We start from the raw sequence: 27,477 nt of genomic DNA on the forward strand, positions 1-27,477 counted from the left end.
TTGATATTAAGCCTCTGTGTGTTCATTTGGGTCTGGGCGGCTGTGGGACCGTGGGACCGTGGGAGCCAGGTGGGACCAAGAAAACTTCAACTACAGATTGTCTCTAAAAATTTATCATGTAGATTTGCAGATGGACTTTACGTTTTTCTTTCTTAGATGTTAAAAAAAGCATATCACTTTATTCATAAGATGTCTAGTCCAGTAAAATACCAACCCAAATTCCTTTGCAGCTGAAATCTCTGTCATCTACTTAGGTTTGCCATTCTTCAAGTCTGAGATAGCACCCAGACCAGAATCCTTCCTTCCGACTTTTCATGTTTTAACATAGAAGGACTTCCCTGGCAAAGTTCTGGCTTCTCCTGCTCCAGGGAAACAGAGTGACTTATTTAGTGAACTTGGGAGAACAAGCAGGGTCCAGTATGCTAGGCTTCCCTGGGCAACCTTTCTGGGGTCTTCCCATTGGCATACTGTGCTTGCATGGTACTTGGGTGGGTCAAGTCCCGAAAGCTCTAGTTGTTCACCTGGCTCACCTGAGACACATGTCCAGGAAAGGCAGTCATCATGAAGCAGTTAGCTAGCTCTCTTGCTTGCCTTTCAGCCTTGCCCTCCAAACTGACTTTTCCATTTTGAGTTTTTAAAGATTTACTTTATGTGTACGAGTATTTTGCTGGCATATAAGTATGTGCACCACCTACATGCCTGGTACCTAAGGAAGTCAGAAGAGGGCACCAGATCCCTTGTAAATGGAATTATAGATGGTTGTGCTAGAAACCAGGTGGGTGCTAGAAACCAATTTGAGGTCCTTCGAAAGCATCAAGTACTCTAAACCACTGGACCATCTCTCCAGCCTCAAACCAACTGCCTGTGGCAAGGCTGTCCTATGTCATGATGCCTACTCATCATGTATCTTTAGAAGTTTGTTTCTAAGCTGGGCTAGGAAGAGGTTAGTGTTCACGACTAGCCATCTAAAACTGTAAGATTCCATGGAGGGAAGGTGTGTGGGTGTTCTCTGCCTCCCTTCAAGTTTCACGGGGGTAGCGTTTTGAGGGCTAGGTGCATGAGGCCATCTGGTTTGGGTAGTTGTAACAAGGTCTGCACTCTGTAGGATAGAGGAAGCTCAGACATAATGTGCCACTGTGGGTTTGTAGTTCTGGTTGTCCCTGCATGCCAGCAAAGCTTCTCAAGCCTTCTCCATATCTCCATTGTTCCTCACTATTACTTTCTGCCTGTACACACAGGCTTTCCTGCTTCCCGATCTACTTCCAAACATAATCAAGGCCTTCCCTCCTTTAACTAGTGGGACCTCAAACCCCGGTATCCCGAGACTCATTATGTGGCTAGGTAGGTGGAGCTCCACCCGCTGCTGGCAGACAGGGAGTGAAAGCTGCCTGGCCAGCCTTGACCACGCCCTTCAGCTAATCCCTATCAGAAGCCTGTGCCTAGGTTCCAAGAACACCACCCTGGCCCTCTTCCCAACCACGCCGCTGTAGTTTCCCCGTCTCCTCACCGGAGTCAAACCCCTGCCCCATGGTGGTCCCACCCTCTGTCGTGGCGCCTTGCCTTCCTACGTGGCTCCTGTGGACCACCGAGCAACTCTAGTTTCGGCTCGCACTTCAGGCCATTCTAGCCTCCTCGGTGCTTCTCCGGAAGCACCGGCGGCTTCCGCGGCCTCTTTGCTGCAGATGTCGGAGGGGCCGTTCTTCACCAACCCTGGAGACATCTCACCTAGAACATCCAGAGCAAGAAGCCCAAGGCCCCGCCCCTCCCGTAGGCCCCGCCCCTCCCGTAGGCCCGCCCCCGACTCTCTTCCCGCCCCCGCAGGCCCCGCCTCCTGGGAGCCTTGCGGTGTGGGGCGGCGTGCGCCCAGCCACTGTGGTTGCCGTGCGACTGCCGTGCTCCCCTCGTGGGTGCTCTGATTGGCCGCCCTAGCATCGGCCCACCCAGCTGCTCCGGTCGGCCGAGGCTGGCGCCTGCGCAGTGCGCTAAGCTGTCAGTCAAGTAAGGTGCTCGCAAGGCGTCGGCAGAGAGTGCGGTGCTGTCATGACTGAGGGCACGTGAGTCCCGGACCCTGGGCACTCCCCGGGGTGCTGCTGCGAGGGACGCGGCAGGGCGGTGGCAGGGAAGGGGCCTGGGCTGCAGGGTGGCATGGCGGGCGGTCCTGCACGCCTGGGTTGCAGGCACCCTCACCTGGGCGGAGCCTAACGAACGCTGCTTCCTGTCGCTGGTCCGCTCAGGTGTCTGCGGCGTCGAGGGGGACCCTATAAAACCGAGCCGGCCACTGACCTCTCCCGCTGGCGGCTCCGCAATGAGCTGGGTCGGCAGACATGGACGTATTTCCAAGCGGAGGACGACCCTGGTCGAGAGCAGACCGGGCTGGAAGCCCACTCTTTGGGACTGGACACAGTTAAGTGATGTGATTCCTCAGGTACCATTTCACCCCGTGCCTGGAAGTGACCACAGACCAGCCTCTGCCCTGCTTTTCCTGAGCCCTGAAACAGGAGAGGGCCTTGTTCAAAAAGCGGGCATCTAGCCAGGAAACAAATGTACACGCGAGTGTAGTGTAACAACACAAAGCAAAGCTAAGAATACGGGGATGAGGAATGAGTGCAGATAATGGATAGGAGTTATGAAAGAAGGTGTAAAGGCAGCTGTTTTTCTGGTTCTGGTTCTGTCATGGAGTTTTTGTTTGGGGTGGTGGATTAATGCACACAGTGCATTGGTACTGAAGTATAAAATTTAAGGTTACGCTTCCCTTTCAAATGCCAAGTTCATTAGCATAGACTTTGTGTCTGGTGAATTCTGGTGTGTGATGTTTTTATTTATTTGCAAGCTTATAATTTTTATATAATAAATAAAGCTTATATTTTTAAAATAACAATAAAGCTTATAACTTTTTTTAAAAAGAGGCGTGAACCTGGACATGGGGGCATCTCTGTAATTCCAGCCACTCAGGAGGCTGTGTCAGGATCTAAGTTCGAGATATGCCTTGGCAACTTAGTTAGACCTGGTCTCAGGAAAAAAAAAAAAAAAGCCAAGAAGCTGGGTGCGGAGGTGCAGGCCTTTAATCCCGGCACTCAGGAGGCAGAGGCAGGTAGGTCTCTGAGTTGGAGGCCAGCCTGGTTTTACACAGCAAGTCCTAGACCAGGCATGGCTATGCAGTGAGACCCTATCTCAAAACAACAACAAACAAGCAAAGAAAAAAGAAGTGGTGAGCATTTCAGTGGTTGACTGTTTACCTAAGTTTAATCTCCAAAGCTGAGCACATCAACAACAACAACAAGCGTGGTGACGTGGGGCCATGTCTCCTTCCAGAGACATGAATTACAGCAGCCCTGGTTGGTGCATCATCCCTTCACCCAAGAGACCCGTGGAAGAAGTTGCACCAGTTTGCTTTTATTCTGAGTACTCCGCTTTGACAAAATCTTTGATTTATAAGGGGATTACAAGGATGGGCATGATTTTGTTTGTTTTTATAAGGTGAAGTACTTTGATCTGATGTTCTGGTTGTGTGCATCCGTGCATACAGATCCGTATGAAGTTCAGCTAGTCATAGACTAGTTAGCTAACAGGCTTCCTGTGAGTCCTGTCAGCAAACCTTCTCTGGGGATCCACTATGATATTGTGTGGGCCCTGTCTGAGAAAGGAAGAAAGTCCTCCCTGCCCCCCAGTATCAGTTGGGCATCAGTGCCCTGCCCTATGTTAAGGTGTTTTGAAGCTTTGAAGAAATTTGTAGATCAGTAGATGGAAAGTAAATTATGACAACATGGAATTGCTTTTTTTTTTAAAAAAAAAACTTTTCTGGGATGATATTGATGGTCATCAAAGACTCATTTCAGATTGAAACAGTTTCAAAATTTTAAAGTAAATTAGATTTGATATTTTTACTTGGATTGTGAATAAGGAGGGTTCCTGGCAACCTCAACTCTCATTTTTTCTTTCCCTTTGCAGAAGAAGTATTTCAAAGACTTACCTAAAGCTCAAACAGCCCGTGAGGGGGCCCTGAATGGAGTAACATTTTATGCCAAGCTGCAGGCTGAGGATGGACACTGGGCGGGTGATTATGGTGGCCCACTCTTCCTCTTACCAGGTAGGTGCATGCCACCCAAACTCAAGGGGGAGGCTGTTCTGGATTGCTGGAGGGCTGGGTGGGGGGCTTGACCTACCCTGGTCAAGCAGGCTAGAACACAGCAGCGCAATGGAAAAGCTCTGGGGGAAGGTGGCCTTGTATCCTTGTCATCCTGCTGCCAGGATTAGGGAATGATGTTAGCCCAGGGTAAAGTGGTAAATACTCTAATAATGGAAGCAAGGGGTTCTCTAGGAGAGGGGGATGGGTGCTCTTGAATCCCAGTGCAAGGTGGCACTCTAGGTAGAAGGCCCGGGCAGTGGCAGGGTGCTGTAGATAGGCAAGGTTATAGGTGAGAAGCTGGTATCCGTACGGGTACAGTTTGAGCTTTACGATATCTCTTGTGAACTTGCTGTCAAAGGGTGGCTGAGGGCTTCTGGCAGGGAAACCGCAGGCCCAGGTTGGTGAGTGGTAATAGAATTGCTTTTGAACACACTGGTCTCTGATCTAGTTTGGATGGGTAAGACTTTTTGCATCCTGGCAACGTTTCTCTAAAGAAGCTCCTATTCATACATCAAGACCCTTTTCCTCCTTGAGTTTTAACTCTTATCTCAGTAGCCTGCATTCTTACGAAAATATAGGTTTGCTTCTGTAGTAGCTGCCAGACCATACCCTTCCTATGCCTTGCCGTGGGCGTAGGACAGGGAACTGCTCTGAGTGATGAAGATAGGGACTGTACACCCAAAGACCAGGCTTGGAATGAAGGCTTCTTGTATCATATCATGTCTGCCCATAGACAGTAGCACATATGTGTAAAAAGCTGATAAAAAGAACAATAAAGTCTAAGCAATAACTATTATCCTGTCCAGGGTTGCCATTTTAGTATTTCAACCCTAAGCAGGTGTTAAAATAAAGCAAGACCTGGTCGTCCCCTGTGGTCCCACTGATCTTGAACTGCTTCTTCTTAGGACTTCAGGGCACTTATGGGAGTCCTCTTCAAGGCTCTGCAGTGTTTCTCTGACCCGGAATATAGTATGAGTGCCAGGCATAATCACTTGGGCTCTGCAGGCCTTGACCTGGGAGTGTTAACTGTATTCTTCCTGGTGTTTCCAAAGTCACTGGGCCTAGGAAGAATGGCCTTTGTGGGCTTGATTGCATGGGAAGGAAAGCCACAGGACAGCTATGTGTCAGGATTGAGGTCCTTAAGAAGAGCTTGGTGGGCTGGAGAGATGGCTTAGAGGTTAAGAGCACCGACTGCTCTTCCAGAGGTCCTGAGTTCAATTCCCAGCAACCACATGGTGGCTCACAACCATCTGTAATGAGATCTGGCACCCTCTTCTGTATGCATAATAAATAAATAAATCAAACAACAACAACAATAAAACCTGTCCTTTAAAAAATAAGAAGAGCTTGGGTTTAGTGGTGCTGAGCACCTGTTCCTAATGTGGGACGTCCTTCTCACCACCCAGGTCTCCTGATTACATGTCATGTGTCACACATCCCTCTGCCAGCTGGATACAGAGAGGAGATGGTACGGTACCTGCGATCAGTGCAGCTCCCTGATGGCGGCTGGGGCCTGTGAGTGTCCCAACTGCACATTTGTACATGTGTGTGCTTGCATGTGTTGTTACGTTGCTCTTGCTTGGGTTTCCAGGCAGCTGTGGATAACTGCAGCCATGGACCTGGGGTGGGCTGGGAGAAAAGCCTGGCAGAAGCAGAGCAGGCTGGTACCTATGTGAAGCCTGGCCATGGTTTTGCCTCTAATGCTGTGACTGCGTCTCATGGTTGGGAGTCTCTTGAGACTCACATGCCAAGTTAGAGCCACTGTATTTTAAAATTGTGGAGGAGCAGAGATGGCAGCAAGTGTAGGGGTCCCCCACAGACCCATCTCAACCTGCTTTCCTGATGGACACACTCTGGGAGCAGAGGGGTAGGCAGACCCTGCCCAGCGGGTTTTGAAGCGATTGGATGTCTCCTGTTGGGTGGACTAAACTTGGCCTGGGCGTTCCTACAGCATGCTTCCGGTGTTGTCATGTCAGTGGGAGGTATTACAGCAATCTTTTCTAGGCAGACTCACTGCCAGGGTGGTTTTATTTCTTAGAAATAGTGACAGATGACAAAAGCCCATTTCCAACCAGTCTCATATTTCCATTAGGCATATTGAGGACAAGTCCTCAGTATTTGGGACCGCCCTGAACTATGTGGCTCTCAGAATCTTGGGTATTGGGCCTGATGATCCCGACCTTGTACGTGCTCGAAACATTCTTCACAAAAAAGGTAAATAAATCCTGTGTGGCGTGTGGAGTTTGTGTCGTGCTGACGTAATGAACTCTTGTAAATGGGAATTAGTAAGATGCACCTCTAGTTGAAGCACTGGGAAAAATACATGAGTACATGGAAACTGTTGAGCTGCTTAATAACTAACAATATTAATAATAGTGATTATTCATTTCAATTATTTTAAAAGACTTTTTTGTTTTGTTTTGTTTTTTTGAAACTCTGTGTAGTCCTGGCTATCCTGGAACTCACTCTGTAGACCAGGCTGGCCTTGTACTCAGAGATCCACCTTCCTCTGCCTCCTGAATTAAAGGTATGTGTCACTACTGCCAGGCTGGGGACTTATTTATTTTTATGTATATGAGTGTTTTGCCTGCACGTATGTCTGTACACCACATGTATGGTATGCAGTGCCCATGAAGGCTAGAAGAGGGTGTCAGATCCTTTGGAATTGTAGTTACAGATACAGACCTTTGCTAGCCACCATGTGGGTTCTGATAACTGAACTCAGGTCCTCTGCACTATGTGCTTTTAACCTCTTGGCCAACTCTCCAGCCCTAATTTTATTACTTTTAATTAATTAACTTCTGTGTGTGTTTGTTTTGTGAGATGTGTGTGTGTGTGTGTGTGTGTGTGTGTGTGTGTGTGTGTGTTTATGCCACAGTGCACATGTAGAGATCAGAGGACAACTTTGTAGAGTTGATTCTCTCCTTTCATCTTTGCCTGAGTTCCTCGAATCAAACTCAGGCTACCAGGCTTGTGTGGCCAGTTCTTTGCTCACTTAGCACAGCTGCAACTTGAGTGTTGTTGTGGTTTTGTTTTTGTTGTCGTTGTTTATTGGGGGACAGGGTCTAATGTAGCCTAGGCTAGCCTTGAACTCACTATGTAGCCAAGATTGGCCTTGAGCCGGGCATTGGTGGCACAGGCCTTTAATCCCAGCACTCAGGAGGCAGAGGCAGGCGGATCTCTGTGAGTTTGAGGCCAGCCCGGTCTACAGAGTGAGTTCCAGGAAAGGTGCAAAGCTACATAGAGAAACCTTGTCTCAAAAAACAAAAAAAAAAAAAAAAAAAAAAAAATTGGCCTTGAACTCCTGATCTTCCTGTTTTCTCCTCCTGAGTGCTGGGATTATAGGCATGTGCTACCATGACTGATTTGTGTAGTGTCAGGGGACTGAACTCAGGGCTTTGTGCCTGCTAGAGAAACACTCTACCAATTAAGTTATATTCTTAGCTCAAAACAATTTGAATTGGTAAAGGTTTAAAGGCAACATGCTAATACAGTATGTGTGGGACATCCATGAAGTCTGCCTTCTGGAGGCAGCTGAGCTACAGGTGAGCATCTCCAGTGAAGGCTCTGCTCATCCCCTCCACACTTGCCATCTCTGGGCCCGGGCACGGTTACTTCTTTCCTGTGGACTTTGAAGACTGTTCCAGCCCTCTGCGGGCTCTGTGTCTCCCACTGCTCTTAGACAAAGCTTACCTTGCATTGCTATTTTGCAGCTCCTCATGTGGTCCCTTACCCTGCCTCTCAAGGGCATACATTCCTATCTTGCTCTTTGCCCCAAGATCAAGGGCCTCCTTTCATTTTAATGGTTTCCTGCCTTGGGGCTCCCATGCAGTATATCCTCTCACCCCACTTTCTACCTTCACCATGCTGTCTTGGAAACTCCTCTTCACACCTACAAATATCTTAGACTTCACTCCTTCGGGATTTCTCTCTGACTTCCCAGGCTAGATGAAGTGTTCCGTATGCCTTATGAATTCTGCAGTCTTCTTTCAAGTGTTTGTCTCTATTGTGATTAAGTAAGTCATCATCCACCTCTGACGGTATTATCATGTACTCTCAGAGTAACTCTGTTTCCCTGTTGCTGTCTTGTACTGAGGCCTGCCCAGAGGAGGAATGTGCTTCACCATACTTCAACTAGTAGCTTTCTTGGTCTTTTTAACTTTGACACACTTGGATTTAGGGCAGAACTCATGAAATGTGTATAAATCAGTGTTGCCATGTGCTGCACAAAAGACTAATTATTGCTTGGTACGGGCAGGGGTGGCTCTGCATGTGGGGCTGCATGTTAGACTGTCTGCAGTCACTTGTTCCAGGCTGTCTGCTGAACGGAAATCACAAGTGTGCAGCTTGGTCTTGGTTGGAGAAAGAGCAGCCAGACGTCGGCCTCTTCCCTCTCTCTCCAGGCCCATGCCCCTGTGTGTATCTGGGCCCCTCTCTCCCTGAGCTGCCTTCACAGGTAGCTGCCTTCATGTGCTCATTCCTGGGGATAGGGGCTGTAAACAGCTTTTCTGAGGTTGGGTACACTTGTTTCTGGCTGCAGTTTCTACCAGTGGCTCTGGTGTCCTGTGACATCTCACCTGGGAGTTACAGGACCCATGGCAGTCTGACCCTCAGTTCATGCAAGAAGGGGTACAAGAGATAGCTGCAATCCAGGATTCACATGTAATGGTAGCTGAGTTTTCCTTTTCTCGTTCCAGGCGGTGCGGTGGCCATCCCCTCCTGGGGGAAGTTCTGGCTGGCCATCCTGAATGTTTATAGCTGGGAAGGACTCAATACACTATTTCCTGAGATGTGGTATGCCTGCCCTCCGCCTGTTGTACTATCTTCTAGTGGATGGATGGGACCTAATAGGGTGGGTTAGCCTCTCACTAGAGGCCCTTCATGTGCTCTACAGATATATAGAAAGGGGATTTTCTTTTAGGTAAGAGCAAGCTGTCAAGCCACCCAGCTCTTTAGTAGGCCGTGGGGCCCTGTAGGGTAGTTACAAAAGCCATGGTGTGGCTTGGGCTTTGTGAGGATAGACAATTGAGCATACCTGGCAATTACAAAAACTTGGAGCGTATTTAGGAGTGAAGGAAAGAGCCTCTCCCATCCCTGTATCTTGTTTTCTTAACTGATTTGTGGTGAATCTTTAGGAAGTCCTAGGTAATCATTTCACCAATGAAGACGTCCATGTACGTCTTTAAATTTTGTTCTGTTTTGTTTTTGTTTTCAATATTTACTCAGCAGAATCAATGCCTATTCCTTACTAACTGAAACCTATGGTCAGTGTCTTTTTCTTTTTTAAAAAAATATCTTATAAAAGCATTGGCCCCATATGTAATGCATATATAAATTTACCCTCAGATTCCACATTCTGGTAGGTAAGCTCTCCAGAACTATCCAGAGTTCAGGCAGAGCCTGCTATCCTCCTGAAGACAGAGTTGAGGGTTCCTGTAGTAGATACCTTCCATATGCAGAAAGACAGGATGTGAGGGGCCACTTGAAAGAGGACAACAGAGTTCTTAAACAAGGACTGAAAGGCTTTGCTCTACAGCCTGGCTGAGGGGGGATAAGTGGAAGATGTGGCAAATACCTGAACCATTGAGGGGTGTGGAGAGAGTTGTCCATGGGGGACAGAGTGGGTGTACTGATACTTGAAGTACAGAGGTATACTAGAATTGTGCTATCATCCAATGGCCCATCATTGGCAGCTCTGCTGGCTAGATGCTAGACTTGCCTGGGGAGATGCAGGCAGAGGAAAACTTTGCCGGGGTAGAGTAGGTTGCTCAAGCTGGGACTGGAGAGGCTTCTGGTCTATGTCCCTACATTGTAGGGCTCCACGTAGGACTCCACGTATGTGGAACACAAGCTCCACAGTCATGTGGCATTAGAATGCAGAATGCAAGTGTGCACAAGCATGGATGGATGCACTCATAGCAGCATGAGTGTCCATGCTTGGGAGGGCCCAAGGCCTCAGGGCTGTTAACATGTAGGCTTATGTCTTCTGTCCTGCTGACACATGCTTTCTTCTAGGTTGTTTCCTGAGTGGGCACCTGCCCATCCCTCCACCCTCTGGTGTCACTGTCGGCAGGTCTATCTGCCCATGAGTTACTGTTATGCCACACGGCTAAGCGCCTTAGAGGACCCACTGGTTCAGAGCCTCCGCCAGGTAAGCCTTTTGATCTCTAGGGACCCTGTAAGGAAATGGCACAGAGACTACTCTGGAGCTTAAATGCATCTCGGTACTCTGGGGTCCTGAGGAGTCTCTGCCTTTTCTCCTGTAAACAAATGATAAACTGTTCATGGGGACCTGAAAGGTGTCTGCCATTGTTCAGTGTCCCGGTGGGGCTTGGAGAGTTCACAAGCTGCAGTCTCAACCTATGCTTACAGTTATTGTTCCTGGGAAAGAGCCCTGAGATGGACTTTGGAACAGGACTTGTACCAGAGTGGGACTTAGGCTCTTAGGGCTGGGACAGCTCCTCAGATTAGCTGTGGTGTAGCTGGAGTAACTGGGACTCACACCCTACAGTGGTGGTTCATTGGGTGTGCCTCCACCCCTGAGAAAGGCTGTGACCCAGAACCCTGAGAACGTACAGCTAGAGACCACTCCTGGTTAGAGCTCATCCATTTTCCATGTCTGGGAGGCAAGCTTGCTGTTTCTGCTAGGCACTCAGGTATCCCCCTGCCCTTTAGGAGCTCTATGTGGAGGATTATGCCAGCATCGATTGGCCAGCACAGAGGAACAACGTGTGCCCCGATGAGCTGTACACGCCACATAGCTGGCTGCTGCATGTGGTGTATGGTGGGTGTCCCCTGAGGGTTGGGGGAGCCTGGGTAGCACACAGTTAAGGCATTGCGTAGTCCTCCACGTCATTCATTCATTCTGACTCACTCTGTCAACACAATAAATGGCCTCTGTGCTGTGCCCTGGAGTGGGAGCTGGAAAGACATAACCTAGCAAGGACCAGCTACTGTTAGGTGATACCTCCTCACTTAGTGTCACCTAGGGAGGGCAGGGCAGGGCCATGGTGGGAGGTATGAAGTAGCCCTTCCTAGATGGGAAGGAGGAAGCACAGATGAAGCAGAGTGAGTGGGAGGGATGTCAGGGGAAATGAGAGGCCAGATGCTGGACTGTGCAGGACCCACCCCCGTCTGAAGGACTAGGGCAAAGCCTATCCAGGAATGCCAGGTGTCACTCCTGTTGCTGAGCATCCATTAATGCCTTCTCCCCTGCAGGAATCCTCAATCTGTATGAACGTTTCCACAGTACCAGCCTGCGGCAGCGGGCCATCAAAATGCTGTATGAACATATTGCCGCCGATGACCGGTTCACTAAGAGCATCAGCATTGGCCCGGTCAGTGCCCCGACCCCCCTAGTGCCTGGAGCAAACTTTGGTGGCAGTGAGGTCTTGTCAGATGCCCTAGGAGCTGGGCTCTGTAGAGTTAAGAATGAGGCAGGCTTATTTCCTAGATTCTGGCACATCTCTGTTTGGGTCAGTGTATTGGAAGCATGACATATATTCATTTTCTGGGCTTCTGTCCTTCTGCCTGGCTCTTGTCTAAGACTCTGCTCTGAGTACCTCCTAGAAGACTGCTTCCTGAGCTTTCTGGCCAAATGGGTGGAGTGTGTTTTTTCCTCTTACTCCCTCAAAGATCTCACCCTAGATAATCCACCTTACACCCCTTCTATAAGGTTTATAGGTGCCTAGTGGTGCAATGAAAACAGCAGGGTCCTCGTGTTCCACTTCTGGTCTCTCCCATCTGGCTGGGGAATGCCAGGCCTCTAGTTTCTGATTTTGCTTTGTTTCCTGGGCCTGGCCAACTATGCATGTGCTTTGCTTTGGGACCTTAAGGAGCACAGGCTTGAGGCTGGGTAGTCGCACATACTGGCTAGAGCTAGTAGAGACCCATCTTCATAGATGGGAAACAATCAGGACATGGGTTGTAATATTGGTGATGATACTGTGGTGGGTTGCCCATGGGTTCTCTGGATGAACTGAGCTTCTTTCTTCCTCTCTGTGGACTCTTGGTCTTTCTTCTTTCTTTTAAAAAATATATTTATTTATTAAATTTTTTTTCCATTTTACATACCAACCTCAGTTCCCCCTCCCTCCCTTTATCCTGCCTCCTCACCTCCCTCCCACTCTGCCCCCATCCACCCCTCAGAGTGGGTAAGGCCTCCCATGGTAGTCAACAAAGTCTGGCATACCAAGTTGAAGGAGAGCCTAGTCCCTCCCCATTGTATCAAGGCTGAGCAAGATATCCCACCACAGGGAATGGGCTTCTTGGTCCTTCTTAGTCACACCTTAAGTTGGCCCAGAATCTTGAATGACATTGCCTTCAGTTTGAATCTTGGGTCATGAATGTATAGAAAACACTTAGGAAGCTCCTATTAGAACAGATGGGACCCAGCCCCAGAGTGAATTTGCATGGGTTCTGATGTTCATGTATCCTGCAGATCTCAAAAACCATCAATATGCTTGTTCGTTGGTCAGTGGATGGGCCATCCTCCTCTGCTTTCCAGGAGCACGTCTCTAGGATCCCAGATTACCTTTGGTGAGTGTGACTGGGATGTGGTGCCAAGTGCTGACCATAGACATGCAGCTATAATGCTGGGCCCCTGTGTCTCATCTAGTTAGGGGTACCAGGGTGTCAAACTTCTGAGAATATTTTACAGAATCAGAAGCACTGCCCATTGTCTTTGGGAAGATTATCTATCTATTTATCTATCCATCCATCCATCCATCCATCCATCTATCTATCTATCTATTTATTTATTTATTTATTTACCTACCTAGCAGTAGCTATGGTGATTCCCAGAGCCAGAGCCAGGAAGCCTGGAACAGTCTTAGAGTGTTTTGAAGGCCAGTGGAAAAGAGGCTTGTCATCTCTGGTCTGTGCCCGAGGTGGGGGCTATCATAGAGACCATAGCAGGAAGCCATGTGCTCCTAAAGGCCATCTTCTCTCTGGCGGTGTGGTGTGAGATGAGGATAGCAAAGTAGACCTGGCTGTAGGGCTTCTACTTACCCTGGCACGGGCCAGTGCCCCCTGGGTAAGCCACTGTCTTATTCCTGCTGGGTATAGGCCTTGTGCTTGTGAACCCAGCTGTGCAACACTGAAGTCAGCATGGGAGCGGGGGTGGGGGTGGGTTGTGGATGCTCCCAGCGGAGAGCTGTGTGCTCTTGCTTGTGTGTCTCCTGATGGACAGCCAGAATTCCAGCTTTCACATTGTCCCTGACATCGTCTTTTCTTATCCCCATAGGCTGGGCCTTGATGGCATGAAAATGCAGGTAAGGGCTGTAGAACCAAGGCTGCTGGCTCTCTTTGTAACCCTCTCTGCTTATTTATTATGATTCAAAAGCGACAGTCAGGCATGGTGGCACTTGCTTGTCATACCGCCACTCAGTTGGTTAAAGCACAAGGATTGAGTTTGGGGCCAGACAGTGCTGTACAGCAAGACTCTGCTTCTGAATTAAAAAAGGGGGAGGGCAGGGCTGAGAAATCATCTCCAGTACAGTTCTTGTGGTAAAAGGAGAGAGACAGAATTCCCCTTTAGCCCTCATGTCTGTGGGGCTCTGAGTACCTCCTGGTCTCTGGTTGCTGTATGTTCTCACATGTCCATCTGTAGTGATGAACATCTTACATGTTCATCAGGGTGGACTAAACTATGACAGATCCAGGCTTGGCTCAGACCCTCCAGAAACCTTTCATCCTGTTATTGTGATAGAAAAGTGACTTTGGGTTGTAATGGGCCTCTCTCTGAGGCCGTCTGGAGACTCCTCTGGCAGGTCTCTGGGAGTTGTGTGTTCTCAGCTCATAGGATAACCCTAGAGATTGCCCTCTGTAGCCACAAGTACAGGAGGAGCCTCCAGGTCAGAGGGGTGTGCCCAGGCCTGAAAATTAATCCTTTCTTTGGTACCTAGTGGTAAAGGAGGGCATATCTGTAGTTTAGCAGAGTAAAGAGGAAGTGGTTTGCTGGGGATAGCACATGATATATGGCCATCTTTTGCCTAGATCCTTCTAGGACTCTGGCCAAAGGGTAGTCAGTGAAAATGCTTCTCTCTGGTCAGGTGTTTTGCTGGGATCTTTGGCCTTCAAGGAGCTATAAAAGAGCTTAGGGTCTATGATTGATTACCCTGTGTGTTGAGAGCTGGAGTTTCTGTCAAATATTTAGAGATTCCTGGACAAAACCCACTGTGTATTTGGTCATCCATTTCCTGCACTGAGACCCAAGAGTGTTGTCCAGAAAACCAGGGTTCCAGGTGGGATTTGAAGTAGACCTTCCTTACTCTGTTGGGGATACAGTGATGTGTCAGCTGGGTCCCTGCTACCTCAGGCATACTTGGAAATGGAGGGGCTTTGTTTCTGCTTGTCCCATGACTGGGGTACCCTACTGTCATGGGGTGTTGAGGAGCCTTCAAGGGATCACATGGTCCTGGATATGTCCTGAGAAAGTGCTGTTCTGCTGGGGCCTTCTCTGTTACCCGCGTCAGCTGCTACAGTGCACAAGGCTCACACTCTAGTGTAGCGTATTAACTGGATACTTCTCTGACAACCTCAGATCTAGGAGTCAGTGGATGGGGTTGCTATAACAGCTTGTTCTTTGTGCACAGGGCACCAATGGATCACAGATCTGGGATACCTCATTTGCTATCCAAGCACTGTTGGAGGTATGTGGCACTATTTCTCTGTGCAGGCCACATCTGATCTTCCTATGTGTGTGAGCCACACATTCACCCTGAGAAAAACGATGCTGCTTTCCATGTCTTCTGTCCCTGGAGCTCCCCATTTGCCTGGTTTCCAATCCCCTGTTGATATGGAACCTGGACACTAAACTGGAGTAGGGCTTTGGGAAATAAACCTAGGGAGAGAGTGGGCAGGGTGGTACCTGGGCTGGGTGCGCTTGAGGCTCTTAGAACATTAGCTGCCGCTTGAGCTAGAGGGAAAGTGTTTCTCTGCAGGTGGGATGAGAGCAGTGAAATCCTGAGGGTGTCTAGGGCCTAGGCCAAGTTGGGCCTCCCAAGGTGAGACCTGACAGAACCGGTAGAACTTTGGTAACTATCTAGGGTGGTCTCTTCTGTCCATTCCAGTGTTTAGCTGTGCCTCACTGTCTTTCTGTCTGTCTTTAAAGCTGAGAACATCAGGAAACCCTAGAAAACTCTAAGGTGTGTCATTTTCTGGGGGTGTTGGGGCAGCAAGATGTTGCCAGGACTTTGGAGGACTGGCTTAACTATGCTATCCTACTGTCTTCTAGGCAGGTGCACACCACAGACCTGAATTTTTACCCTGCCTGCAGAAGGCTCACGAATTCCTGCGGCTTTCACAGGTGAGGCTTATGCCCCTCTACATCTGTCCTGCGCCCCACCCCACCCCCCAAGCTGGCTTTCTTGGGTTAGTTCTGCCCTGTTCCTGCCCTGCCTTGCACCATGTTGGTGCACCTAGTTATCCTAAGGTAGCTCTGACTGTGGCCTGTGGTAGCCCATCACTAGTCAGTAATTTCTGTTTTTCATGCTGAAACATGTGTGCATAGGGGCAAAGCCAGCCTATGGCATAGTCAGGAGTTGTGTCCTTGAAAACCCCAGCCTGCTCACATCCTAGCCATCTTTGAGTTGTCTTGGGCCAGTAGAATCACTTCACCCTAGCCTGTGGCCACCTTCTGAGACTGTGTACAGCCATCTGCCCTGCCAGATCAGTGTCTCTCATTCTGGCCTTCTGTATTCACCTATGGCCCCCATCATGTACTGCTTTTTTTAGGCTGGCCTTGCATACCCTGCTTCAGACACAGTGGATGCCTCCAGCCTTGGTCCCACTGGCATCCTCCTGCTTAGAGTCCTCATGCCTCTAACTCCCTGTCCTCTGAACCCATTAGGATGCAGCTTCCTTAGGATCCTCTATGTAGCTGATGTCCATGCCTGTCTAGGGCTGTTAGGAAGTGAGTCAGCAGTGATCCAGGCCCTACACTGAATGATGCATCTTTAGCCTGTCTGAATGGGCCCTACTGCACATGCAGAACTCTTTACTTTCTCACTGAACTGAGTCCTGCAGCTCAGGAGTAGTGAGTAGTCCCTGGGCCCACGAAGCTGGGCAGGAGAGTAGATTGTTTAGCCTTCTCTGGATGACTTTATTTCCTAGTAGTGATAAGGTGATGGTCTCATGGGTGCCATGCTACACTGACTGAGGCTAGCAGTAGAACCAGCTCCCAGATGGCAGCACAGGGTCCCAGGTGCCAACATGTTTCCGCTTTCCACATACGCTCTTTGCTGCTCTCCAGGTCCCAGACAACCTTCCTGACTATCAGAAGTATTACCGCCAGATGTGCAAGGTATGTGTGGGCAACCCACCCAAGCCAAACCTCAGCTCTCTTCCCTATGAGGAGGGCTTTCTGGCTTTTTGCTGTGAAGATGCCTCACCCTCACGGTAGGGGCTTCATCATCCCTTGAGACACTCTATGCCTTGGTGGCCATGCCTCAGGATAGTTCAGTTCTCTAGCGCACAGAGATGCTGAGTAAAGAGCTGAACAGTGAGCTGGAGTGTTGAAATCAAGGCAGAGGGTATAAAGGACTCAGGGCCAGCATTAACCTCCTTTGCTGTAAGGGCCTGCTTATAGGTGCAGGTTGTGAAATGAGACATCGCCATAGCTGCTGCCTTCCATAGTGGGGTCCATAGGGCACCTGTGCTGCTGTTTAGGTCCCAGATCACTGCTGAGATCTGAGGGCAGTCAGGATGGACATGAAGTCCTAGATAGTCCCTGTGCTGAAGCTCAAGTCTATTGATCTGTGCAGGGGAGGAGCACTCTTACACTCTGTCTCTGTAGGGTGGTTTCAGCTTCAGCACACTGGACTGTGGCTGGATCGTTGCTGATTGCACAGCTGAGGCTTTGAAGTCTGTGCTACTCCTGCAGAAGCAGTGCCCCTCAATCACTGATCACATCCCCCGAGAGCGGCTCTGTGACGCTGTGGCTGTCGTGAGTACTTTGTGTTTACTTCCACTTCTATGGTTCTGTCTTAGCAGACTTCCGTCAGGGTATAGGAGCATCAGAATCTAAGACCGAACCCTGGGATAGAGCCAGGGTTCGACATTGGCCTGGTATGTGCGTAGGGCTCGGTGCTGTAAGAGATGGTGCACAGCCAGTCCCAGAAGTTACAAGGAGGCTGTATGGTCCCTGGGGCTTTTCTTCCTGGCTTTAGAACTCAAGGAACTTCCCACATCTGTGCTGAGGTTTTTGCAGGTCTCCTTTGGGAAGGACTTTGCTGGGTATCCAAAGGAAACTTGGAAATGTCTGTTCATTTTTGTGCAAAGTCCTTTTAGCGCCTCTGCTTCTTGTGTTTTACTATGGAGATCTGTGTTTTCTTGACATTGGAATATGTCTCCAGATGTGCCACAGCAGCTGCATTGAGTACCTAAGGGCTCGGCATGAAAACTGGCTTTTTATCCCTCGTTCCTGTCCTGTTGGTTTTCAGTCCTGTGGTGCTTTGGGAAAGTAATACTACAAGCTGTGTGCTCGGCTCTCAAGTCGTCCTTTTCTTGTTATAGTTGTTGGCGATGAGGAATTCCGATGGAGGCTTTGCTACCTACGAGACCAAGCGTGGGGGGCACTTGCTAGAGTTGCTGAACCCCTCAGAGGTCTTCGGTGAGTGGCTGGCTGACTAGCAGTTTGGTGTATAGGCTAGGCCTGGCATGCTGGCAGGTTCATGCAGAGCCCTGTGTGGGCCTCAGAGTATGGAGTACCTGTATCCTGATGCATGGCTGCGGTTCTGTCTCAGGCCGTGGAGACTGTAAGCTGGGTTTACGCTCTCCTGCTTATTCACCTTGTGCTGCGTGGAGGCTGCCATGTGCCTTGTATATGCTCAGTGACTCCTAGCACTTGTAAGGACCTATGTCAAGGGCTGCTGGGTCATGGCTGTGCATTGTCACTGAGGTTCCAGTCTGTCAGATCAGGTTCTTTCCTCACTGGTTCTGGCACCAGCTCTCCCCTTCCTTCATGGCTTCTAATTATCCTATTCTTTGACCTGTCAAACATTTTTTTTTTGGGTTGTGGTGGCAGTAGTATCCCGGCTGTTTTGTGTGTGTCTTGTAGCATAGGTATGGAGTCCCACTCTGCCCACCGTAGCCACATTGCCCAGGTTGATCTTGGGGTAACATCCAGGCGTTAGTACTACATGCTTCTACACTCTTGCTCACCACATTCTGGCCTGAACTATAGACTCTGGGCCACAGTAGAGCTCAGGTGCCTCCTTCTTTCCCTTTCTAGGAGACATCATGATTGACTACACATATGTAGAGTGTACCTCCGCAGTGATGCAGGCTCTGAAGCATTTCCATGAATACTGTCCAGACCATAGGGCAGCAGAGATCAGGTAAGGAAGGTGAACTGAGCAGGGGGGTCACAGCTCAGCCATAGCATTCTCTGGCAGTAGACCTTGGCTTCCCACAAGGTTTGCAGAGATAATCCATCAAGTGTGCGTGAGTGTGGTGTGTGTGTGTGTATGTGCTGATCTGAGGAAGACAGTACAACTGTAACACAAGACTGGGTTATTTTTCCTGTCTTCTTGAACATCTTTTGAAGTGAGCATTCATATCTAACCCTGCCATCAATGTCCAGTTAAATAGCTGCCAAGTGTTCTTAACCTTGTTTGTGATGGTTCTTGAGTCTTGGAGAGGCTGGTGTAGCTGTTCATTTCTCCCATCTATGGTTGAATATCGGGCCATTATGACATAGCAACAATTAGTTTGTCTCAGGAGCATGACTATGAGTGTGGGTGGTATACCTCTCATTATTAACATTTCCTTCTGTGATGATGAAGACTGAGGGCAGCAGTAATGTAAGGGTGTAAACACAAATTTAGAAGTCAATTTCATAGGCATATTGAATCCATTTAATAAAACAATAGCAATAGCTTCCTCATTTGTGCCTGATTTCCCTAGCCATGAGCTTGGCTTTGGCTTAGAATATCACATGTGAGTTCCCTCCGGTGGGGGAGCCTTACAGCACACAGAAAGCAGTAAAGAAATTAGTTGCTTTCTATTGCTGTGCTGAGCCACCACGACCGAGGCAACTTATAAAAGAAAGAGTTTAATTGGTCTTACAGTCCCAGAGGTGAGACAGAAGAATTGGACTGATGTTTCGTGGGGGCAAATGAGATCAGTCTGAATGCTGTTAACTGGGCCATCTCTCCCAGATTACTCTTTCTTTATGTGTATTGTCTTATCATTTGTTTTTTGTAAATTGTCTCAATGCTAGGAGTGGGCTGCCTCCCTAGGAGCTGTTAGGCAGGTCACCTCCAACCACAAGGCCATTGCCACTGTTGATGGCTACAAAACAAGGTGGTCCTTAGTATTAAAGACACCATATACTTTGGCAGAATTAGGCTAAGACAAAAGTAGGAAATCCTTCCCTGCTAGCTGGCTTTCGTGATACCAGAAAATGGCACACAGGCTGTTGGTGGTGCTGGTGGTGGTAGTTTTAATCTAGTTCGTTTTATATGATTTGTTCAGGCCCGTGACACTGGTGTTATTTTATTGCCAGTGGTTTTGACAGTTTTCAGAGCTCCTTCCAGTGTGGCCTTCACCTCCAGAGTCTGTTTTCCTTTCTGTTTCCTCTGAACTTTGACAGGCTGTTTGCCCCTTCTATGTCTATAGATTTATATATATTTTTTTCCTTTTTTGAACATTTGTTTTGCTCTGTTTGAAGGGGAGGTCATTCTCACTTTTCTGAGACCGTTGTGTGGGCAAGGCTGGGGAGGGCATTATGATTCTGTCTGCAGTGTACACTGGCCTAACTACCTGTGTTGCAGGGAGACCCTCAAGCAAGGCCTGGAGTTCTGCCGAAAGAAGCAGAGATCCGATGGCTCCTGGGAGGGGTGAGTAGGCGCCTGGGCTCACCTGCAGAGGGCTTGGTGGGAGGTGATGACGTGCACATGGGATTGGGAGTCTGCCCTTGCTGCCTGCTTCCTGGGGGCTCAGGAAGTACTTCCTGGTTGGTCGTGTTCCTTGGCTGAAGCTTGCTCTTCCCTTATGCTGAGAGCTTGTGTTGCAGGGAGCAGTTGGGTTACATATGGAAAGGGCTCTGCGGCCTAAATGTGATTTTCCGCCCTCTTATGTGCATCAGCAGTTCTTTTGTGTCTTGCGTGGAGGAAGCAGTGGCCCAGCCAGGTGAACAGTGGTACTTTAAGCAGTGTTCACATTTGCACTGTCTGGGGTGGATGTGAACGCTGCTTTTAGCAACTGCCCACATCCCTTTCTCTTTGCTTCCCCTTCCCAACACTCCGGCCTCTTCTCTCTGTCTCTTACTTTCTCTTTGGTTTTGTGACACAGGATCTTGCTGTGTATCTCAGGCTGCCTTTAAACTAGCAATCCCCTGTCTTAGCCCAGTGCTGGGAATGCAGGGATGCACCACCCATGCTCCATCCCAGTTCTGCCCTCCCTTCTTGAGGTTGTCCCAGTACCCGGGTAGGGTACCCGTCCTCTCACTTGGAGTGAAGACCAAGGCTAACCTTCTCTTTTGCCTCCCTCTAGCTCCTGGGGAGTTTGCTTCACCTACGGCACCTGGTTTGGCCTGGAAGCTTTGGCTTGCATGGGGCATACCTACCGAGATGGGTGAGTGTGGCTTCCAGATTGAGGTCAAGCAAGGGCCTTGCCACCACAATTGTTCTGGCCTGTTTTTCCGTTGCTGTGATGAAACACTGACCAAAAACACCTTGGGGAAGAAAGGGTTTACGTTAGGCTTGTCCTTCTAGGTCATAATCCATCACTGAAGGATGTTAGGGCAGGAACTGAAACTCCGCCAGCTTTCTTACACAGTGGGCTGGACCGTCCCACATTCTTTAGTTGATGATCTCTCTTCCCAGGTGACTCTGTGTTAAGTTGACAGTAAACCAGGTCATTAGTGCTCTGCCATGTGGTTTTTTTCCTTTGATATTTGATTTTATTTGTTTAATATCTTTAAACAGTGAGGTAAGATCACTGTTAAAGAAAAAGGGAATTCTAAGGACATATTTTCTTGGCTCATAAACCTTGGCTAGGCATTACCTCAGAGTCTTAGAAATCTTTGTTTCTCGGGGCTGGAGAGATGGCTCAGAGGTTAAGAGCACTGACTGCTCTTCCAGAGGTCCTGAATTCAATTCCCAGCACCCACATGGTGACTCACAACCATCTGTAATGAGATCTGGCACCTTCTTTTGTGTACATAATAAATAAATTAAAAAAAAAAATCTTTGTTTCTCATCCTGAGTGAGAAAGGACTGGGGTCTAGGACCAGGAAAGGAGGGCTTGCTTCCGGCCCTGTCTCTGGCTGCCTAGCCAGTGCTTCTAGATCTAGTGGGTTTGGGGAATAGGGATGTTGTACTAAGCAAGATGCAACCCAGGGATCCTGGGTCTAGTTCCATGTGCCCACAAAGTCAGTCTGCATGTGTCTGTAGCTGCAGAGTATTTTTTTCTGGGCCCAGTAGCTCTGTGAGACATGTGCACCTGTAGCCACTCACCTCTGCAGGCCCCTCCCATGACCCAAAGGCAGCCTGTTAAGAGTAGGATATAGAGGCCTTAGATCCTCCACATGATGTCTCAAGTGTCTTGTCTTGTTCTCTACAGGACTGCTTGTGCAGAAGTGTCTCAGGCCTGCAACTTCCTTCTGTCCCAGCAGATGGCAGATGGAGGTTGGGGGGAAGACTTTGAGTCCTGTGAACAACGGCGTTATGTGCAGAGTGCCAGGTCCCAGGTCCACAGTACATGCTGGGCCCTGATGGGCTTGATGGCTGTCAGGTAAGGGCAATGGCACCCATCCTCGGGCATGTATACTAGGTCACTCAACTTTGAGGAGGTGGGACAGGGTACACACATGTGGGGAGAGGTGAAAGGAGCCACAGGACTGAGTCATTATTCCTGTGTAACTGTGGATAGAGCCAGCTTCAGAAACCACCCACCCTATTCCTAGGCTAAGTAGCAGCCAGTCTGGCTGAATGGTACCCTATAGAGAGACTTACCTCTTAGAAATGGGAAACAAATGAGTGATATGGGCTGTGGTGGTGAGAAAGTACTGCCTCAGTATTAAGGGCAGAAGACTGTAGCTACTTTTGGTCTTCTTGTGTCCATAGCTTGTACTGAGCCACAGGTACTGCACTAGTGTACACAGGTATACATATGTATGTGTATACACTTGTAGGTGTATATGTATGTGTTAGGTATATGTATGTATGTGTTCATACAGGTATAGGTATACATGCACACACACACACACACACACACACACACACACACACACACACACACATACACACACGCACAAATTTGTATGTGTTGTCTTAGCCTGTGTTGCCACAGTGTACTTGAAACCATTTGGAGATCTTCCTAAAATCCCCTTGATCAGCGTATACAGGGACCCCAGAGCAGGCTAGTCACCGGTCTGTTCCGAGTCAGTCCCCCATTGCTGGCCTCGCTCTGTCAAACCCTTAGTCCTTTTGGGGTCTCACTCTTGCCAGCAAGTGCATCAGAGCACATAGCTTCCGTGGTTTCCAGGGAGCAGAGTGGGCACCAGACCTCTCCTTGGAAATCTTATTGGCACCTTGTGCCAGCCATGTCACCTTGTCAACCATGTCTTCTAGGGATAGAATCAAGTGTATAGGAAGTATATGCCCCACCTGACCATCATCATGCTTGCACACACTCTGCTTCTCAGGGCTCCTGGAAAGATTGCTGTAGGAGTCTCGGGTATTCTGGTTGTCAAGGTTTACCTGTCATTGCCGCAGTATTTGGGGAGTTTTTGTCCTTCTCCTGAGATGTACGCTTGTTCAAGCCTGTCTTCTTGTCCCTCAGGCATCCCGACGTCAGTGCTCAGGAGAGAGGCATCAGATGCCTGCTGGGGAAACAACTCTCCAATGGAGACTGGCCTCAGGTGTGTGTGTGTGTGTGGGGGGCACAGGACGGTGGTTCCAACTCTCCAATGGAGACTGGCCTCAGGTGTGTGTGTGTGTGGCGGGGGGCACAGGATGGTGGTTCCAGCTCTCCAATGGAGACTGGCCTCAGGCGTGTGGGGGGGCATAGGACAGTGGTTCCAGCTCTCCAATGGAGACTGGCCTCAGGTGTGTGTGGGGGGCCACAGGACAGTGGTTCCAGCATGGATTTCCAGCTTGCCCATTAGTTTTCACACACTTTCCTTTGCCCATGTTCCGCTCAGGGTGCTTTGGAGGTCTGGGATATGGACACTATCAGCCAGAGGCTTGTCCTGGTTGTAGATCTAAGATGTGTTGCTGGGTCTTGAAGTGTTGAGCACATTTTGCTATTTGTAAAGGGACTGGTTGGGGGTAGGGCTGGATAGTTGGGGTTTTCTGTAGAACCTTGGCTTTACCGTGGTGCGTGTTGTGTATGGTTCTTCACTGACAAGACCTGTGGATGGGTTTCCATCTGCCCCTGTGGTTACGGGGACTGTTAGAGACTACAGTTCCAAGGAAGAGTGTTTTCTCCAGCTCTAGTCTGTGATCTGGGACCTGTGCTTCCCTGGCTTTAGTTCATCAGCTCTCCCCAAGCAGACTTGCTCTGGGGCTGGGAAATTCAATAGTCAGGACCACCATCTGGGGACAAGCTCCTTAACTGCTCTTTCTTCTGTGTTCTTCCAGGAAAACATCTCTGGGGTCTTCAACAAGTCCTGTGCCATCAGCTACACAAGTTATAGGAACATTTTCCCCATCTGGGCCCTGGGCCGCTTCTCCAACCTGTACCCTGACAATACTCTTGCTGGCCACCTTTGAACTTGTGTCTGCCTGTTTGTGCTGCAGCTGGCCAGCATCATCACCATACAGGTCCAGGCAAGACTGGGGGTTCTTATCCCTGCTCTAGGCCTTGTTCTCTATTTCTGTAGACCTGAGGCTGGGTCTAGGGGCAGGGTTGGTATCTTTAGGCACTTTTCAGTATAGGCTTAGTTCTGAGACTAGCTTCAGTGAGAAAGGGAACCGGATAAACCTTGAAATCCAGAGAGGCACACTGCACTCTGCAGCTCCTCAGTATACATCCTTCTTGAGGGATTGAGGCCGGAGAGTTTTCATTCCCAGTGACTTCCCTATGAGGGGAGCAGTGGCTTCTTCCCCTCCCGCTTTGTCTCTGTGTAATGGGCCTCTGACCAGACTTCTGTGTGCTGGGCTGGTGGAGTTATGGCAACTCTATGGTGCTGGTGTGCTCAGAGAAAGGCTCAATGGGGAGTGAGGCGGGGCCCTTCTTCACTGTGCCCTGAGCGTGACTGTTACCTGATCACTGTATGAAATACCTGTTTTCCAGAAAGGAAATACAGACTCGCTTTATACTAAAACTGTCACTGAAAGTCATTTAAATGATCACTGACTCCCTTAATAAACAGACATTTTGGGGCTGGAACAGTGGCCCAGCAGTAAAAAACATGGACTGCTCTTTCAGAGGACTGGGTTTGATTCCCAGCACCCACTTGGTGGCTAACAACCTTCTATAACTCCAGTTCCCAGGGGACCCAATGCCTTCTTCTGGCCTCTGTGGGCGCTGCACAAATGGTGCATAAACATACATACAGGAACAATACCCATACACATAAAATAAAAATAAATCTCTGAAATAAACTATTAAAAACAAAGCAAAAACAAAACTCCTGGGTATTTCATCCTGGGGGTGTCCTGCAGCTGTGTGGCAAGGAGCCAGATGCAGTGTCCAATTCTGCCCCTAGATTGTGAGCCCATACACATTGCGTTGAAATCAGGAACTGAGAGCTCACCCCTATGTGTGGCTTCCCACGTGTGCCTCTCTATCTCAACAAGATGACGGGAGAGCAGGATGCTTTTTTTTTTTGTTGTTGTTTTTTGTTTTTGTTTTTTGAGACAGGATTTCTCTGTGTAGCTTTGCGCCTTTCCTGGAACTCACTCTGTAGCCCAGGCTGGCCTTGAACTCACAGAGATCCGCCTGGCTCTGCCTCCCGAGTGCTGGGATTAAAGGTGTGCGCCACCACTGCCCTGCTCAGTTCCTGATTTCTAACACTGTGTGTCTGTCCAACACGCAGGCAGAGTTCAGTGTTGATAAAATAGTAACTTCTCCTTGAAGTTACTGCTTTTCTTCCTGGCCATGGTGAGCAGGGTCCAGCCTGGTGCCTTCTCAGTCTAATGCTCCCTTCCTCTCTTACATTCTGGACTGGTGGTAACTCCAACCTCTCCCTGGCCCATGGTCTTCCCTCAGACCAACAGATCTGATCACCTTTGCCTGCCCAGGATCCTCTAGGCCTGCCTTCTGCCGTGGTGCAGATTCCCTGAGGCTTTATATCCTCTGCCGCCTGTTCAGCTCCCACCACGGTCACCTTGTGCTGTGACTCCTGGGGCTCCCCTCCCTTACATTGTAACCTGTGCTATAACTGCACAGTTCTCAGCCTCTGCCAGCAGCAGAGCAGATAGATGGTGAATTAGTTAGTAGGTCTGTCCCTAGCAGCAGTGACTGTCCCTTGGAATTCCCAGTCATGACCAGGTCACTATAGAAAATACACTGACACTTACAGGGCCAATTCCCTTAATAAACAGACTTCTGATAACACATGCTTTAGACTAGTGTGTCATTCTTACTTTGTTTTGTCCTGCAGACCAGTCATGCTCTAGAGCTGTCAGTGTGGGGTGTGCAGGATTACCAGTCCCAGTTCAGAGAGTTCCCCAGGCTCACCAGATAACGGTCCAGAAGAAGCCCTTGAAGATCCTTGAAATGAAGGTTTTAGCTTGTAAGGAACACATTTAGAATGTGCTGCAAGCCCTGTGGAGTCATAGTAGATTTCCTGTGTTCGCTGTGATGGGAACCTCAACACTCTTTTTTGAGGGATTCTTTAGTAGGAAATGTTGATACTTTTTTCCCTCATGAAACGATTTTATATGTGGTACTCATTATGACACGATACTCACTACGTAATCCAGAATGGCTCCAATCTGGAGGGCCGTCCTGCCTCCATCTCCTGAGGATTGGCTTATAGTCTTTGCTACCATGCCCTGCTGAAGGACTTCATGGAGACTCCTCTCTCACAAAGTATTTTTTCTGTTCTTGTTTAAATACATTTTTGCTGATGCTATTTTCTTATTCTCTATTTACAACCACAACAAATACAACTATATGGTAATATATAGTCGACTTGATTTATTATTTTATTTTTTAATTATTTATTTGAGCTCACTATGTAGCTCTGGCTGTAGACCAGGCTAACTTCAAACTCACAGAGATCCACCTGCCTACCAAGCACTGGGATTAAAAGCTTGTGCCACTACACCCAGCTTTCAACTTGATTTATTTTTATCTCAACTTTATTTTATCTCTATTTTATAAGATACTACTACTCTATATCTGTAGTATAAATTACTATTTATTAAAGTTTCAGATGTTTTTATTTAAAGGTTCTCAAAAGAAGTAAAATGGAAAAGGCTAACAACCTGATCAAATGGATAACCTTTTGGCATCTAGCAAGTCCTAGGAAGGAAACTGCAATCATCTTGACCCAGGAAATAAATCACCTGGCAAATCCGCAGCACTAGTAGAATGAAATTATTAGCTCTTGATCATATGGATCACTATGAAAATCTTTTTTTAAATCTGTACAAAAGGTCTTCATAAATTAATTTTTTAAAAATTTATTGGCTGTCTTAAATTTTACGTGTAGACTTTTAATTTTTATATACAGAGGCTATATTTCCCAAATTTGACCCAGATGAGTCTGGCACTCAGTTCAGATGTACCTAACAGCAGGTTTTCTCCTCCCTTTATGACTGAGCTACTGACTTCCTGTTTTAACTAATGCAAAAAATACCAAGTAGTGAGAGATCCAGGCTGGTAAATGTGCCAGGTACATGGATGATGCTACTTCCACAAAGAAGAATGTTTATGATGTGTAGATCCAATAATACCATAGTTCCTTGGAAAAAAAAGGGAAAAAACCAAAAACTCATTTATCTTATGACTGTAATTTTCATTAGGATCTACACTTCTCAGCAGTAAGGACATTTGAAACTGAAATGTCACTGACCTCTATCATCAAATACAAGCAATAAAATTTAAGAACTAAAAAATACTCAAAAGAAATAACTGCTTAGCCCTTACTCCTGAACTAGGGGGTTCTGGTTGGTGGAAACAGGGAGGGCCAGCCACCTGTCCCAGCACAAAAGAAAAATAGCCCCTGAGGTGGGCGACTGGTCATACAGGGCTGACTAGACAAGTGCACAGTCTTGGGAGACAATTTATCATTACTTTTAGAACTTACACAATTGCCTTAATAAAAGAGCACTAACAACAATGAATTATCTCATATGTGCTAAAGCAGAAATAACTGTTTATGAGTCAGGAATTTCATAGTCTCAAGGTCGGTTTTCTTTATACTTGAACACCTGTAGTGGTGACATAAA

General features: G+C 48.3%; 1 protein-coding gene across 1 annotated transcript; it reads left to right on the plus strand.

The window, feature by feature from the left end:
- The first annotated feature begins 1,969 nt into the window (after positions 1-1,969).
- Positions 1,970-24,540, plus strand: Lss (lanosterol synthase). Its single transcript, XM_036168083.1, has 22 exons — positions 1,970-2,054; positions 2,235-2,403; positions 3,949-4,087; positions 5,533-5,641; positions 6,219-6,340; positions 8,824-8,920; positions 10,142-10,277; positions 10,802-10,910; positions 11,345-11,463; positions 12,567-12,664; positions 13,371-13,398; positions 14,722-14,778; positions 15,363-15,434; positions 16,380-16,430; positions 16,923-17,072; positions 17,642-17,738; positions 18,360-18,465; positions 19,903-19,968; positions 20,624-20,704; positions 21,695-21,865; positions 22,916-22,994; positions 23,716-24,540. Exons 1-22 carry the CDS (start codon positions 2,041-2,043, stop codon positions 23,845-23,847), a joined length of 2,202 nt encoding a protein of 733 aa, XP_036023976.1. The 5' UTR covers positions 1,970-2,040; the 3' UTR covers positions 23,848-24,540.
- The last annotated feature ends 2,937 nt before the right edge of the window (positions 24,541-27,477 follow it).

This window comes from Onychomys torridus, chromosome 18 (assembly GCF_903995425.1).
Source record: "Onychomys torridus chromosome 18, mOncTor1.1, whole genome shotgun sequence".
Lineage (NCBI taxonomy): Eukaryota > Metazoa > Chordata > Mammalia > Rodentia > Cricetidae > Onychomys > Onychomys torridus.

What these genes read in the sequence shown, in the direction of transcription:
- Lss (XM_036168083.1), top strand. An exon ending in CTATCCAAGCACTGTTGGAG is followed by an intron (nt 14,779 to 15,362) that starts GTATGTGGCACT and finishes ACTGTCTTCTAG; the next exon opens with GCAGGTGCACACCACAGACC. An exon ending in GAACCCCTCAGAGGTCTTCG is followed by an intron (nt 17,739 to 18,359) that starts GTGAGTGGCTGG and finishes TTCCCTTTCTAG; the next exon opens with GAGACATCATGATTGACTAC.